Below are 16,801 nucleotides of genomic sequence, written 5' to 3' on the forward strand. Positions count from 1 at the left end.
GTGGGAGATAAAAAAGCTAGGGATTATGGGCTGAGATAAGAACAAGTTACAATGACATAAGAAAACTGAACAGCAACAGCTACAGTCGTAATAACAGCAAGTGTATAAAAGAGAGGGTGTTTTACATGCAAGATGCCGCCGAGAGAATGAACAGAATGGTCGGCGGACCCTCCGCACGCCACCTTTGCTTCCCAACCGGAAGCCAGGCCCCTCCCCGCCTTCCTGGAAGCGAGAATCCCTTACCTCTGTCCCCCAGTGATGATGTGGGTGGTATAGAATAACAACCTGGACGTGCCCACACGGCTTGGCCGGTGGGAGACCAGGACATGTTGGTAACAGATCTGAGCTACAATGAAGTTATACATGTATCCTTAATTTGATATTTCCATGAGATGGTATTTTTGTTCAGGAGTCTGGTAAAGTGTTTCTCTGAAAGTATGTTAAAGAAAATGAGTGATGTCATGCTGACCTTTAGAATGATCCAACATGTAAATGAGCTAAAGTGAGCTGTATTTATGAAGTCATATTATATAATAATTTTGTATATTGAATCTTTGTGGAAGAAATAAAAGCAATCAATGTGCTTTTTTCCGCCTTCTCCATTTCCCTCTCCCCTGCCCCACAAGAGGCCAATGTACAGAAAGTGCTATAGAATTACAAAATATTGCACCTTATTTGTTTTCTAATCTTGCAGCATGTAGGTGTTGGGATTAAGATGGTATTACATAATTTTTTTAGATAAAAACCAAAATCAAAAAATGATATCTTTGGTGATAAATAAAGCTTTCTGATTAATCATGACATATGAACTCTAGGTATTTTATACTGATACTTAGCTGCACCATAAATCAGGGCTCTTCAGGTTCTAGGTTGAATAATGTTAAACTGCTTACCCAGTGGCTGCACGGCAGTCACACTTTATTTTTCTTACAGTAACAAAGATTTCAGAAGCTGCCTAAATCTGGTGTGCTGAACTACCTTATTTGTGAACCAAGATGAAAAATTTCCCTCATTAATTTTGTAGCTGGTGCTGTATTTTTTTATTATATTCTTCCTTCGATTGTGTCTTCTGCTAAATCTTGGGTTTACAAAATGTAATATTGCATTTGTCAGCTCTGCATAGGTGTTTGGAACATCTGAACTCATGCTTAAACATATGAATGGGTTCTGCCTGCCCTTAGTGCTCCCTTAGCTTTTAGTTGTTGGCAATATTATTTTCAGTCCTTGTTAACAGTAATTTCTGCCTTTTATATTCCTTACTGTAAAGCTCGTAGGAGGTCAGACATTTGATATGATTACCTTCCTTAGAATGAGGTGTTCCCACGTGGCTTTCTGGATGGATGTTTATCTTGGTGAGCTGCTGATACGTGTTCTGGGGATTTTTTAGAGCTATGACTGAACAGAGATCTTACAAAAGTGAAGCATGTAAAGTTGTCCATGAAGGGCTAGTGGTTTGTTCTTTTTTTGGTGGTAGGGGAGATGATTAGTTAGTATGGCCTTAGAGACAGACTTGATTAAAAGCTGTCACATTTGTTAAATATTGTGGGAATTTGTGTCCCTCTTTTGCTTTTCTGGATTCCAAAGTGGATATTGCAGAACTCTTGTTATACTTAGTATGCATCTTTATGGTGAGAAAAGGGTGCAACTGCACTGTGGGAGCTACGTCTCTTCATCTCAGCAGGTTGTTCTGGAAATTTTTATTCTTACCAGTGTAAAATCTGAGTATTTCTTTCAAACGTTTTCCTGCAGTGAAGTGTTCTCCACTTCTTTGATGTTATATGCATCTGGAGTCAATTCACATTCAGAAGTAAGACTTCTGAACTTTCCTTAGGAAGAAAAAAAAGTAAAAAGAAAAAATAGAGGGAGAATTATTAGAGGAAGTATAACTTAAAGGAGGAGGGAATGTAGAGGTAAGGACAGCAGATGTCCTGTGAGTGTGAGATTTGTATCCAAAAGGCCTTTGGATGGGTTACCCCTCCAGTGTCCTTGAGTGTTAAGCTGTGACCGTGGTAAACTGTCCTGTCAGACTTTGTGCTGGTGCTTTGGATCTGGGAGAGGAATTTGATGTGGTTGCTGATGCTTCACTTTACAGAAATTAAGCAAATTCTTTCGTTTATGCCCCCTCCCTTCCTGCTGTTCTTGTGTCCCCTTTTCCTTCTTCTTGACACCTCCTTTTGTGTTGAGACTACTGTCAAAGTGATTTCAGTACATGCAAAATGTAATTTGAAGTTCTCCTAACTGTTCTTTTGAAGAGAATTTTATGTTTCTTTGCCTTTTAGATGAAATTACACTGAAAGTAAGAGAGCACTAGAAGGTCAACAGAAAAGATTGTAAAACATGTTCATTTAAAAGTTTTCCTATTGTTTACTGATATTTCTGTGAAGTTTCATCTTAAAGCACATTGAAGTCATTGCCCCTTGGCTCCAAAACTATAAACAAAAAAAATTCTTTAGAGTGATTTGAATTTCCTAGTAGAATGATAAAAGCTAAAGAAACTCAGGCAGTGGCTTAGCCATTTCATAGCTTCATTCTTGAGGCTTGTCTGGGGTTCAGTGAAATTGTTACTCAAGTTTATTTAAACATCATATGTGTGATGATGTAGTTTGGTAACTAGCACTGGTGAAAGTCTTTTGGGTCAACAGATTTGATGAACAACATGGCAGTCTGGGTGTAGATGCTTCTGTTTTTTTTCTTGATCCCTGCTTGTTTTTCTGGTAGTATGGGTAGCATTTTTGGGATTGTTAAATGTAAGATGTTATTGAAAAGACTGGGCACTGCATTTGAATGCCTCCTCTCCATATTTTTTTTTCTTTCACATGTGTATTTTCCAGGTCTAAAAGGAGGCATACTATCTCCCCTACAGAAAAATACAAAAAAACCCCAAATCAACCTCTGATCTAAAACTCCTTCAACAAGCCTATATTAGGTTTCAAAAATTTAAATCCTACCTTATGGTGTATATCATTGTACTTATGACACCTGTACACTTTATTGTCAAAGGAAAAACTCTATATTTCTATCCCTGTGGCACAGTGAGAGAAAAACCCCAAGTTCACTTCAGTGTATAAAACCCCCAAACCTAGAAATCCCCATGAGCTTTTTAAAGACCGACCTTGGAGTTTTAAGAAGTGTACAAGAATTAAAAGAACTTTATCTATTGTATTCTAGCAAGTATATTTTTACATGAGATTTTGGTGACAATTGCTTTGTTATTTTTTAATGAACTTTCTGGGTTAAACTCTGTTTCCTTTCTGGCAAAATTAGGCTGTAAGTTTAGTGGTTTAGATTGGTTAGAAACATGGTGATCTTTAAGTCAGCTGGTATTTATAGTTCATAAAGGTAGAGATAAATGTGTTTTACTTTCAGCTTTGCATCTAGGTTGTCAATTAACTGATTCTACTTTATTAGAGAATTTGAGAACCCATTCTCTTAATGTCTTAGGCTGATTCCATGAAATAAGTCTCTCATATTTCTTCCATTGTGACTGAAATAAAAAGCTTATACTTGGTCATACCTCAATATCTTGTCCTGGTGCTTGGTGAGAGTGGTTGTGCAGCTGCTGTTGAACAAATTATGTTTTCTTTTGACAGTCTGGATAATCATTTTGATAGAGAAATATCAAAATGGGTAATTTTTAAGATGCAAAACAGTCACTGAGTTTTCATATGGTTATTCAGACTCACATATTTTGTGTTCTTCATGTTTTCAAGCTGCTCAATGGGATTTTTAAACCCCTTGTGTCAATCCATATGTATGCAGGTTTTTTTACTAGCTTTCTGTTGAAACAGTCATTCTGAACAAATAGCCATAGTTCTGTAGAGTTTTGTCTTAGTACATGAAAATGTCACAAATACATAGTTAAAGAAACAAAATACTTGAGTGCCGGTAGCTTACAAGTAACTTTCTCTCACACCTGTGGTTTTTCTGCATCTTCTGACATTGGCTGTCTAAATAAACTATATTATAACACTAAGGAAAAAAATTACTTTTTTATGATTAAACTGGTAAAACTACTGAACTCCTTTACTCTAAGTTTAATTGTTAGTTTTGTCAGATGGGGTTTTTTTTTTTTTAAGTATTTGTCTGAACTGTTTAAACAAATGCAAATTGGGTCTGATTCTGTAATTCTCTAAAAGAATTGATTTCTACCGGTATGAAAGACTTTTCTTATACTCTAAAGGCTCTGGGTTAAAAAGTTACTTTCTCTCTGTTTGCACAATTTCATTCACACTGCCAATGCTTCATTTCGTGTTTAAAAAATAAGAATTAAGAAAAACTGCATTAAATTCTCAGCTCTTATAGAAAGCACATTTGACTTGTATTGCTTTTGGTATTTTACTCAGTTTACCATGGAAGATACTTAGTCTGTAGAATGTATGCACCTTTTGGGGAATGAAATCTAAATCAGATTTCACATTATTATGCATGGAGATGTCAGTAGGGGAGCCAAAGCTAAAACCTTGCATTAATTTACATTAGTATCCAGCCAAAAAATACTGTAGAGGTGCAGAAATGCAGAAAGAATATTAACACCAGTGGATTCATAAATGCTGACTATAATTGAAGAATTTCAATTTGTGTACTTTGAAAGCAAATGTAAATACTTGATTTACTTTTTAAAAATTATATTATAAAAATTTCAGAACTTTAATTTGGTTTCGAAATAACTATATTGCCATCTCTTAAATTTTGGTGACACTTGATGCTCTGTAAAATGGGTTATGTTGAAGATGAAGCTGAACTTAGTTTGTATTCTCTTTTACAACTTATAGAAATATAAAGAGAAAGATAAACACAAACAAAAATACAAGAAGCAGTCGGAGTCCTCACCATCCTTGGTTCCATCTCTTACTGTAACTACAGAAAAAGTAAGTCAATGTATTTTTTCTCCTCTTCCACTTCAATTACTTATGTTGAAATTTCATGGTGTTATCATTCCACAGGAGCTTTATAATGGCATAAATTCTATAATTATCAAGCACGCTTGATATTTTTTCCTATGATGTAAAATCCTAAATACTTTGAAGTTTTCCATATAGAGAAAGACTTAGAGTTTTGTATTTTAATCATGAGGGGTTTAATGACCCCAGTCAGGTGCCACTGATACTTCAGTAAATTTTATTTAATTGAATTATATTTAATAATTTGAGCAGTTTTAGAAGGTCTTTCCTTTGAAATTTACTTGTGTGTGCTGAGCTGACACTGAACCTGTAACATTTAAAACTGGTAATTATGAAATTACAGCTCATGCTTCATATCCTTGTAATATCATATTGCCTTTTTAGCAGTCTGCTCTGTTAGGTTCTGTGGCCTTTCCTTCCTGATAATATGCTGGCAAATACCCAACTCCAGGGTTAAATAATGACAGTTCTCATTGTACTCAACAAGAATCACCTTTGCTATCCACCAGTGACACGAATGTTGGCATTACAGGGTGGGCAGTACTATTGAGAAATGGGTTTACTGATCTCAAAGTTGGAAAACATTTGTCCCGTTCATGTGGAAATGTTTGACATCAGAGTCAGGCAATCATGGTTTGAAAACATTATTGCATAGATCATCGTAGATCATTGTGTTTTACCAGAGGTGTTGAGGCTTATGTTAACTGTGTGTGCTTTGGTTCTGAGCCATTACACTCAACAAATGTGTGTCTGCATATGGTACACCAAGATCTTGTCAGGGTGAAGTGACTGAAATACCAAGTTCACCTCGAAGTTTCTGGAAGTATTCCCTCAAATAGTTGTATCAATGTCAAGAACAATCTCCAAGAAAGTTAGATTTTTAGTATGCTTTGCATATTTCTTTATTCTGCATAGTAAGATTATTAAGTTAAGAATGCATAGCTGTTAACATCCCATTATTTGTGACTCATGCTTCTGTTAAGTCTTGTTTCTGGTTCTCCTGTATTCTCTTTGACACTGTTGTGTCAAGTAAGATAGTAGTCAGTGGTTTTCTGAAACTCTCAGGAACTATTAAAAAAAAGAAGAAAAGGTAGAGTCAATTTGCCACTTTGCTGTTTTGATTTAAGAGCTATTAGAGATTGCAGTTGGTGAGTGTAAAAGGGTTTTTTTGAAATTAAGTTGTTGAACACTTTGAGTAGTATTGACTGGTCTGTGTGATTTGTTACTTCATTTTATTAATTTGCCTGAAACATATTCGTCTTAAGTCTGAGATAACTTGTAAAATTCATAGCCTGTAAAAGAGGCTTCTTATGTGGGAACTTCCTATAAACTTTACAACTTTGGCTTAGGTTTTATGCTATGTACGATCTTATCTTTTTTGAATTACATCCCTCTTGTACTTTGATTATCTAATAATCATAATAAGTTTTTACAAAAAGTGGTATTAATGTATATTTTTGTAAAACTTAAAGGAAATATTTTGAAATATTGATTATTTTTTGCCTCCTACCTATTTGAATATGCTTTTAATGCCAAAGACACTGTTGGATTCTTTTTTTCTGCTAAGCTTATTTCTAATTGCTTTGTTCTCCTTATATTTGTCCTAATTACAAGGTTTACTCCTATGGTTAGTCACAGGGGTGAGCTAGAGCAAGTTACTAAAGTGAATAAAAACTCTGGAATTCTAGAAGTTAAATTATAACTGAGCTAAATTAAAACAGAGTATTTACTGTGGAATTTAAATATCAACATGTGCCCTTTTAGTTTTCTTATTTAGCCTTATGCATCCTGTACGTTTTCTTTACCTAACTTATCTGCTTCATTTACTACCTTCTTTTTATAATGCTTCATATTGTCAGGAAAATTGGTTTTCAGTTTTTTTTAAATGAGGTTACTAAGTGTGATTGTTTTTTTAAAATGTATCTACTGGATATGTGGAAGTGATTTTTTTGTGGCTAGTTCCTTCAGATAATTTTTTTTTCTGAGTCCTGCCTTCACTATTTACATGCATTTGTCTTTCTGGGTTATAAATTCATAATGTGTTCCTCAAAAATTTGAAATTGTAATAATGAAACAGGCTTTTTTTTTCTTCTGAGTTAAATATTTAGTTCAGAATATCGTGTTAATGTGCTACTTTTATGTGTCCTTTTACATAGCATTGTCAGAATTGTTTTGGACTTGATGTCTGTTACACAGCAGTGTCTCTTTGCTTGGAATGCATTACTTCATTTTGGTGTATAATCATTTCTGCTACCCTGGTGTTGCTGTGGGGGGAACTGAAATTTGAAATGAAATTTGTTTTTTCTTTTTAAAGATGTTAAATCCTTTGTGATATAATGGTAATGACCATTTGTGCAAGTGATGCCTTTAAAGCATGTTTTTATCTGGATGAGTGGCTTCTTAAGATAACATCATGGAAGGCTGCAGAATAAACTGTGGATTTACATTATGTGAGTTAGTGTATGTGGATTGCCTATTTGTCCTGCAGAATTTAATTTCAAGAAATTTTGCTGAGATTCCAGTCCATGCCATTTTGAGAGGCATTTTCGTGCATCCCTGTAATGCCTCAGTAAATGTTTTTTAGTCTGAATCAGTTAAGTTTGAAAAAGTTTGAAATAAGAAATTCCTGACTACTCTTTGATGTATCTACTAGCAGTTTTTTCACTTTTGGGACATAGATACAGAATGTTTTAAGAAGAAATAGTATAACTTAGGAATTTGAATTCTCGTGCTACCTTTTCTTCTGGCCTTTCTCTTGGTGGAGAAGAGCCATCAGCCCTGTATTTGCAAGTCCTACCAGGAAACCTTCTCCAGTGTGGGCTTCTCTCTCAATAGGTCCGCAGGTCCCTGCCAGGACCTTGCTCCAGCCTAGATTTCCCATGAGTTCCCAGCCCTCAGGCATCCACCTGCTCCAGCGTGGGCTCCTCCCTGGGCTGCAGATGGATCTCTGCACCCCTGTGGTGCTCCATGGGCTGCAGGGGCACAGCTGATGCACCAGGGGCTGCACCAGGGGCTGCAGGGGAACCTCAGCTCCAGAGCCTGGAGCGCCTCCTCGCCCTCCTTCTGCACTGACCTTCGTGTCTGCACAGTTGTTCCTCTCACATGTTCTCACTCCACTCTTCTCTGGGTGCAGTGGCTTCTGCCCAGTAACTTTTTTTTCCTTCTTCACCATTTCTAATGGTGTTGGAGTGGCTGGCATTGGCTCTCTCTGCTGGACTTGGGGGAAGCTTCTAGCAGCTTCTCACAGAAGCCACTCCTATAACCCACCCACCCCTCCCCACTACTAAAACCTGGCCACACAAAACCCAGTGTTGGTTTTGGACTCTACTCTTACCCTCTGGCATTTTTGTCAAGAGTACTGCCTTACATATCTGTATTAGGACTAAAGGCTACTCAAGCCTTGGAACATACTGTGTATAGCAAGAATGATTATTATGCCTTTACCATAAATCTCAGTCTTTCCCCGGAAGTTTTAAGGCCTGCTGCAGATGGATGATATAACTCTTCAGGGCACACAGAGTGATGTATGGGGAGTGTAAAAATGACAGTAGCTCTCTGTGCGCCAAGTGGGCAATGTGAAAGTGTGCTTTCCGGAAAAAAACCTGCAGACTGGTTTATGGGAAGCGTAGAGGAACCCTGATACACACAGCTTGGTAATTGCACTAGCAGGTACTGAGTGTTTTTTGAGAATAGGTTTAACATTCATGAAATAGTCAAGTCCTCCCAGACTAACTCAGGAATGGCATTGAGTGACAGCATCTGTGGTATCTCCTTTTTGGGGAATGTCTGCACTGAAATGGAGGTGACTGACTGCAGTGTGAGCAGTCAGTGGGGCAGCCTCAAGGAGTGTATTCCATTGAAAATGCATGTGCTGGGAGGGGACAGCATTACAAGCTCAGGAGGGCTGCAGAGGCTGAAGCCATTCAGTAAATAACCAAAGGTGTTCTGCCTCTATCCTCAGGTTCTTGCTCCCTGCCATTCGTACTCCTCATCTCAAAAAAACCCAAACTGAACAAACAATTTAACTTTGCCATGGTATATTAAGGTTTTTCTGAAACATTTCTATCAGATCTTTGCCTGTTAGAACTTAGCATTTTAGACAGCAGTTTGTTTAGTGGTGGGAAGGTTATTGTATGAACCAATTAGCTTAATAAGCTAAAGTTTTGCTGCAGTTTTACCTTAGATTCTCTTGCATGTCTTAGGGATTCTGGAGGGAATTGATGTAGGTGTATCTGGGTTAGGGCACTTTGTTGCAATTAACTCCTTAAAGTAAGGAATATAATTTGTGGGGGAAAAAACCAACCCAGCCAACCAAATGATACTAATTTTACTTGGCTTAGGGTATGTTGCATCATATTAGTGTTCAAGATAGGCTGAGTAAGCATGTAGATTCCAGTACACTTTACAGCACCTTCCGAAGCACAAAGAGCTGGTGGAGCAAAAAAAGCAGAACTGTGATGTGCATGCATGTTCTCCAGAATCTGCCAAGAGCGGGACTCAGGCTTGCAGTCAACCCAAATCTTCACACAGTATTTGCAAAATAATGCTTACTTGTCACTGCTTAGCCCTGGCCAGTCTGTACGGCCCTGTTAAACTCTTTATTTCCCTTTAAAATAAACAAGTATTTAAAAAATCCTGCAGGAATGGGGAAGAGGGACTAGATAGCATTAAACTATGTTGATATCTATAGAGAATTATCCTTGCAAGTAATATTAACTGAGTTGATAGGAGATATGAATTAGTCTAGGAAGGTTTTTGATAAGAGGAGGAATCTTGGATCCTAGAAGAAGCCTGACTTTTGGTTTGGGTTATTGCATGTCTGGAAACTCGTTGTTCAAATGGCCTGAGTTTGAACTGCTGCTTCTTAATTCAGATCAAGTGACATACCAGTTTCCACAAAATTGAACATACCGTGGACTTCGTAATAGTTCAAAAAGTTAACTGCTATACTTGCCTTAGAGTTGGCTTCATCTTCATTAGAAACACCAATATATGAGTTTGAGGTAAATTATTTTAACATCGTACCGTTAACAGACTCAAACTGATTTTTCTTCAGTGTTGTACAGAAAATCTGTAGTATATTTTTATAGCAGCTGATAGTAATTCATACAGAGTGGTATGCAACAGATTGAAACTTTTGCCTTCCTCAAAGCTTGTTTATTTAGTTGTCTTCTGTCATTTGCAACTGAAAAGTAAGGTTTATGTAAATGTCTTAGCTGTTTTAGTGAAATATGGAAAACTTTGTATAGCTGGTATATAAAGCTGTTTGTAAAGATGAAGAAATGTTTTGCTTTAGGCCTAAATTCAACAAGCGTCCCGCTTGGGAAAGGGAAAATGTGTGTATATGCTCAATTTTAAGAGGCATGTGTTTGTGCGGCCTTTACTATTTTAAATTCTGTTCTGTAAAGAACTGAGAAACAAGCTCATTTTGAACAGATGAGTGGCTTCTAGGTTTGATCCATATTTTTTTAAGAAGCTTTAAACAGCTATTTTACTAGATGATTTAAGTATGAATAACACTGGAATGTTTTTTCCTTTTTCCTGACTTTGCTTTCATTTTTTTTCTTCTGTTACTAAAATTCTGCTATTACATCTCTGCTTTTTTTTTTAGTCATGAGGAAAATTCTATTCCTTTGTATGGTTTTCTAATGTTGTGCATGCAGTTTCCCTGCCCACCTGATTACTTTCTGTGAACCTCTTTTGACTATTATTCATCAATATGTGCAGTTGTGAAAAAATTTAACAGAGGAATAATGGACCTAGAGATAAAATTTTTGAAAGCCCTGTGAAGAGTGTATGAGTGTAGGAGAAGGGCCAGAATTCTTGGGGGTAGGTGGGGGTTGAGGAAGAAATTTGCACTGGAAACTCAAGAGTGTATTTTCCTTTTACTTCCTATCAGACAGTGGGTTTGAAGTAGGTGTGTCTTGGCCAAGTAGATCTCATATGTCTTCTTTACTTGATAGTTAAGGAACCGGATGAATGGGACAGTTCAGATGGCAGAGAATCCTGATGTGATGATGGGAAAGGAAGACATAAGGGGCAGTTGGGCTTATTGATTTTGGTTTGGTGTTAGGATTGTAAAGTCTTAAAAATGCAAGTTCTTAGGTTCTGAAGCCTTTAACAGTTCCACTGCTGATGGAACAATATTTCCAGCTTCACAAAAAAAGCTATATAAAATGTGTATGTTCAGAAGAGCATTTAAAGTTAGTTTTTAATTTTTAATTTTGAGCATAAAATAGCAATATGCTATTTAAATAGACTATAAGTAAAGACTGTAACCATAGATATGAGATTAATGCATTGACCTCAGTGAAGTAAAAATTTCAACCAAAGCCATTAGTTCTATGCATTTTTTTCCGCAAAATGAAATTTTATGTACTTCAGTTGTTTGCTGAGAATCTTCATGGTTCAGTTTCTGCAACTCCTGCTGTTTCTGGTTACATTAGTATTTGAACACTTCTCAGCTTGTTTGAAAGAATGGGGTCTTTTAACAGTTCTTTTTTTTTTCGATTTTTTTGTGTGACCTGTTTCTTTTATTTCTTCTCTCTTATCAAAATGCTAGACATACACAAGCACTAGCAACAACTCCATGTCAGGCTCCTTGAAGCGATTGGAAGATACCACAGCTCGATTTACAAATGCAAATTTCCAGGAAGTCCCTGCACACGTTTCAAGTGGAAAAGATTCTTCAGAGGCTAGAGGGTCAGAGAGCAAAGGGAAGAAATCTGCAGGTCACAGCTCAGGTCAGAGGGGAAGAAAGCCTGCTGCTGGAAGAAATCCAGGAACAACTGTGACTGCAGCTAGCCCTTTTCAGCAAGGTACTGGTTGTTATGCTGTAATGACATGGATTAGAAATTTTATATATTTAAAACTTGAAAAGTAGTTTATCTTTTATCCTCAATGATGAGAATGTTATTCCACTTTGGTGAAAAAAACCCAGCTTTTTTCAGGCCAAAAAGTTTGTTGTCATAACATGAAAAAGAAGGTCGTGCGTCTTAAAGTGCAGAAGCGATGCTTTTGTTCAGACTGCTAAAGTATTCTCTTTATCTGCTAAAAAAAAGAAGTGTCTTTATTTGCTGAAAAGTTAGTCTGGGATAAACTTGAGCATGGATTTGAGTCTAGAGGTCTTTCTTAGCTCTTTAAAGGAGTAACAGTAATGGTTTGTAGTCAGTGCACATTAGAATGAAACTGGATTACCTAATGGATAGGATGCAGTAGCCCCCAGATAATTTTTCAAGATGCAGACATTTAAAGTATACCATTTTCTTCAAAGTGAAAGACCTTTTTACTTAACTTTTTTGTTGTTGTTGAAATATATTAACAGAAAATGATTATGTGACAAGTATATATGGTTTATTTACCTTAAGTAACACAAAGTTTTTACCTTACTAACATACTAAAACCATGCACTATTGACACTTCTAAAAAACAAATTTAAAAAAAATTTCTGTATTAATGTAAATTGTATTTTAAATGGAATTCTTAACAATATTTTCTGGAGTACTAATGACAAAACACTAATTTTTAAAGGGGATGGGTTTTCTATACCTAATGTCATATTTAGAAATATTTTCTTGATGGGATAGTTGTCATCAGTCTGAGTTCTGTGAAATAGTACCCACATGCATCCACTCATATAAAATTACTGAATTTCAGTGGAAGTAGATGTTTGTAATTCCCAAGAGTGCTCCATTTTCTGCCTTGCATGCACTAATACAGTGATGAAACGACTGCATTCCAAATATTATAGAAACAATGTAGTTCTGTTACACAAAAGATATTTGTAGTTCTGTGACAGTGCTAAAGAAGTCTTAAAATGCCAATTTTATACACTGTTTTTCACTTACTTTCTTGTGCTTTTGAAAAATACCTCTTCTGTGGAACACCTCCTCAGCCAGGGTAAATTAAGTACAATTGCTGTTCCTTTGACCTGTGCCAGACCCTTGATTTTGGGTAGAATGATAAGGAAGATTGCAGAGATAGTGTAGGTATGAGCATAGCACATTTCTATCAACCTTCTTTTTTTATATGTGCATGTTTATAAAAACCTGCTCTGACTTGCACCAAGTGTTTGTTTATTGTAGTGGCTTCAAAACGTGATGGATGTCTAAGTTGCCTAAGCGGCAAAGTTGTTATTCTCCTAGTATTTAATTTTACTTTGTTTGTGCTCCAAATTTGAATCTGAATCTCAGACACGAATCCGAGAATCATATCCAGCAGAATGAAGATTAGCAGGAGAACCAATGAGTTATTTAGGAAAATAAATTTTTTAGCTCTTCGTAGTGCTTTTCATAAAGTCCCTCCACATTGAAGTTTTGTATTCTAAGATAGTAATATTTCCCATCAGTTTTCATCAACTGCAGGTTAAAAAAAAAGTACTTTTTTTTTTTCCTTTCTTTTTTAGGAAGCTTTTTGGGCACTCCTGGGAGCATAAAGTCATCTTCTGGAAGTTCAGTTCAGTCTCCCCAAGATTTTTTGAGTTTTACAGACACAGATCTGCGAAGTGACAGTTTCACGCATTCTCAGCAGGCTTCGTCAACCAAAGATGTACATAAAGGAGAGGCTGGGAGTCAAGAGGGGAGTGTTAATTGTTTCACTTCATTAATTGGTCTCCCTTCATCATCAGCTGTTTCCCAATCTAAAAACTTTGAAAGCTCACCTGGAGACATAGGAAATTCAAGCCTTACTTCTACAGCATACAAACGAGCTCAAACTTCTGGAATAGAAGAAAAAACTGTAACAGAGAAGAAACGGAAAGGAAATAAACAAAGTAAACATGGGCCTGGTAGACCCAAAGGAAATAAAAGTCAAGAAAGTCTTTCCCATCTTTCAGTTTCTTCTGCTTCCCCTACTTCATCTGTGGCATCTGCTGCAGGCAGTGTGACAAGCTCTGGTCTTCAAAAATCTCCAACTTTGCTCAGGAATGGAAGTTTACAAAGTCTTAGTGTTGGTTCATCTCCAGTGGGTTCAGGTAGGCATTTATTGGATTTGTTTTCTTACCTCGAAATATGTTTTTATTATTTTAGCTGTAATTCTGAGTGTGCTTTCAAAACCAGGGTATCATTTAAAGTGTCATGGAAGAGTAAGTTTTGTTCCGTGTATTGGTGCCACTGTGCCGTAGGTGGCTGTAGTAGATTGACACATGTATTGGCCTATAGGCAATATAAATGCAGGTTTTGAAGCTATAGGGGGAAAAGTAAGTTGCATGAAAATAGGTTCTTTGGAAATTACATGTGACAGGTTTAGCTAAAATAAGTGATAATACAGACTGTATTGTCTGTATGTTCTGTTACACAGAGAAAACAAAATTGTTACTCAGGCATGTCAGCTGTGCTGAGTACGTCCCTCAATTATTTTTTCCCAATTTAGCTTAACTAAAAATCAAATTGTCTATATGGAGAATTACCAGTTTAAACATGCAAAAGTATATTCCGAATCTGGACCCCTGTGCAGCTGGACAACATTCTTACATTCTTGCGTGCTTTTTAGCAATTGAAGTTGGCTGGTTTGTTCTTCCTCTGTTTATGTGCATCTGGGGCTGTGAGAGGCTTTCTGTTCCCAGTAAACGTGTGTGGAATGGCCTAGCAGAATACTGTATCTACCAAAGTCTTTGTTGCTCTGAAGTTTCTTTCAAAGCTTTTGTGTTTGGATAAAAATAACAAACTACCTGGCTTTTGAAACTTTGAAATTTTGTCCTTTTTGTTGTAGTGAGATTTTTGCTTAATTTTTCTGTTATGGTGGAAAAGAGAAATGGAACTTGAATATTTGCTTTTGATATTGTATATTTTCATTGTATAAGCAAGAGATACTTTTAAAATATACATGCTTCAAGAAACAAAAAACTTCATATTTTCTTTAGAACAAGGAAGGCAGGTACTTAAAAACTTGATCTCAAACCCACATTGTTTGAAATCTGCTAGATATAGGCAAATGATGATTTTTATTAGGGGTAAAAATGACTATTTTATTAGGCAATAGCAGTGGCAACTATATTAAATATTATTTTCCTGTATTGAAATCTTCAGGGAGAAATGGTTTATGACAGAACTTAGAGTTCACTGTTTATCTTTTTGTTTGAAATACAATTTTAATAACAAGTTCACCTCATACCTGTTATGAACAGAGACCATCTTGCAGATTTATGTCAGTGTTCTGATTATTATAGTACAAACTGTCTTAATCCTTTGTAATCTCTTTGAGGTGGATTATGTATAGTTGTAGTTGGGGTAACAGATAGAAGTACAAGGTCTTAGTTTGAAGCGAATGACCTGTGTTTCGCCCCTTATATTTGTCTGAATATTCTGGTCTTGTCAGCACCTTGAACAGGCCTTTCCCTGGCCAGATCCATTCTTACTTCCTCTGTCCTCTTTATTAGATCTCACTCTTCTATCTATAAAATACCAGTGATAATGTTAAACTCCTTGTTTTGAAAGATGTGGTTGGAAATACTGGGTAGGTTTTATTACTCTTATCGTGATATTCAGCCTATAATTTCACTTCTGTTAAGCACACTTAGATTCTCGGTAGCCAGTGTTACACCCATCCTCTAAAACTGGTATTTTCTGAAGCTGCCAAAGAATATGAATGAAAAACAAACAAACAATATCACTCCAATAAAAACAAGAAAACCCAAAGATACAAAACCAAAAGGGATGTGTTTGTCTTGGAGTGTGAGCTCTAAATTTATCCAGAAAATACTGTTTGAACCACAACATATTGTTTTAATGTACTCTTCTCCCTCATTTCCCCTTTTCCTTATGGTTTTAGTGCTGCTTTCCTCACTTCATCATAAGCATTTTCTGGGTTTAGCAGTCCATTTACAACTTTGTTACAATGAGGAAGGGCATATGAGTGTTATCAGTATTATCAGAAACATACATTTTCTCAGGTATGATATGTGGATGTTTCTCTTTGAAATGTGTCTACATTGTCCAGTAACAAAATCTGACATGAGAATCTAAATTATATGATCCAAACCCCCAAGTAAGATTTTATGCATGTAAATGTAGTGAGAGAAAATGCAGGGCACTCAAGTCAAAAAGTTTTTACCGACTCTTACTTGGAATTGCCTTGTTACTTCAAAGAAGCAGAATTGGGAATGAGCTAGACCATACTAAACAAAGCTTTTGAGGCACTTTTTCAAGAATCTCTTCCTCTTTTTTTATCTTTTTTGATAACCTTCCTAACTGCAGCTATCTGAAGCTACCATTCTTTTTCAGTTTTCTGAAGAGTACTTGTTGAGATCCATAAAAATTATGAAAAACGTGATTTCAGAGATGTATGATAATTGTGTTCATAGTTAATGCTCAAATTAGATGAAATGTGAAGGAAAGCTTATTTTACGAGGTAATGCAGATTCATCATGTGCTATTTATACATAATTAAATGTCTTCCATTGAAGTTTTATTCAGAATAAGTATATTCAGCTCGTTTTCTGAAAATATTTGTCCTCTCCAATCTTTTATCTAGTCCACAAGACTTCTGTTTCCTGCTTAGTAAGAACAGAGAAGTACCATGAATAGTATAAGGACATGTGATTAAAAGCTGCTGCAGCACATACACACAGGTTTTATTACAGTTACCCTGCAACTGGTGTGATGTGTTCGGATTTTGATCACTTCAACGTTCAATCTTTATGCCCCTTGTGATTTTTTTCTGAAATGTATTTATAACCTCTTAGGAAACACTGAAATAAGGTTTTATAAGATTTAATTGGTAGGGGCATAAGGAATTTTTGTAGTAAATTAACATTTTACTAGTATATCTCTCCCTGTTTAAAAAAAAATTCTTTAGCTAATAACAGCTGATTAACAAACCACACTTATCCTTCTGTTGGGATTTCACAGGCACTGTAAGATTATTGTCTAGGAAGATATAAGTCAGTTTTCAGTGGGAGTTAT

At 36.2% G+C, this 16,801-nt stretch overlaps 1 protein-coding gene across 7 annotated transcripts in view; it reads left to right on the forward strand.

Moving 5' to 3' along the window:
* MLLT10 (myeloid/lymphoid or mixed-lineage leukemia; translocated to, 10) overlaps nucleotides 1-16,801 on the forward strand; it is a 123,189-nt gene that overhangs the window by 49,737 nt on the left and 56,651 nt on the right. For all 7 annotated transcript variants that reach the window (XM_017817132.1, XM_017817129.1, XM_017817133.1 and 4 more), the window contains 3 exons: nucleotides 4,773-4,868; nucleotides 11,464-11,719; nucleotides 13,306-13,872. In XM_017817132.1, the coding sequence (XP_017672621.1) occupies nucleotides 4,773-4,868; nucleotides 11,464-11,719; nucleotides 13,306-13,872 (919 nt within the window). The remainder of the gene's footprint in view (nucleotides 1-4,772; nucleotides 4,869-11,463; nucleotides 11,720-13,305; nucleotides 13,873-16,801) is intronic.

This window comes from Lepidothrix coronata, unplaced genomic scaffold (assembly GCF_001604755.1).
Source record: "Lepidothrix coronata isolate B3197 unplaced genomic scaffold, Lepidothrix_coronata-1.0 Scaffold59, whole genome shotgun sequence".
Classification (NCBI taxonomy): Eukaryota; Metazoa; Chordata; class Aves; order Passeriformes; family Pipridae; genus Lepidothrix; species Lepidothrix coronata.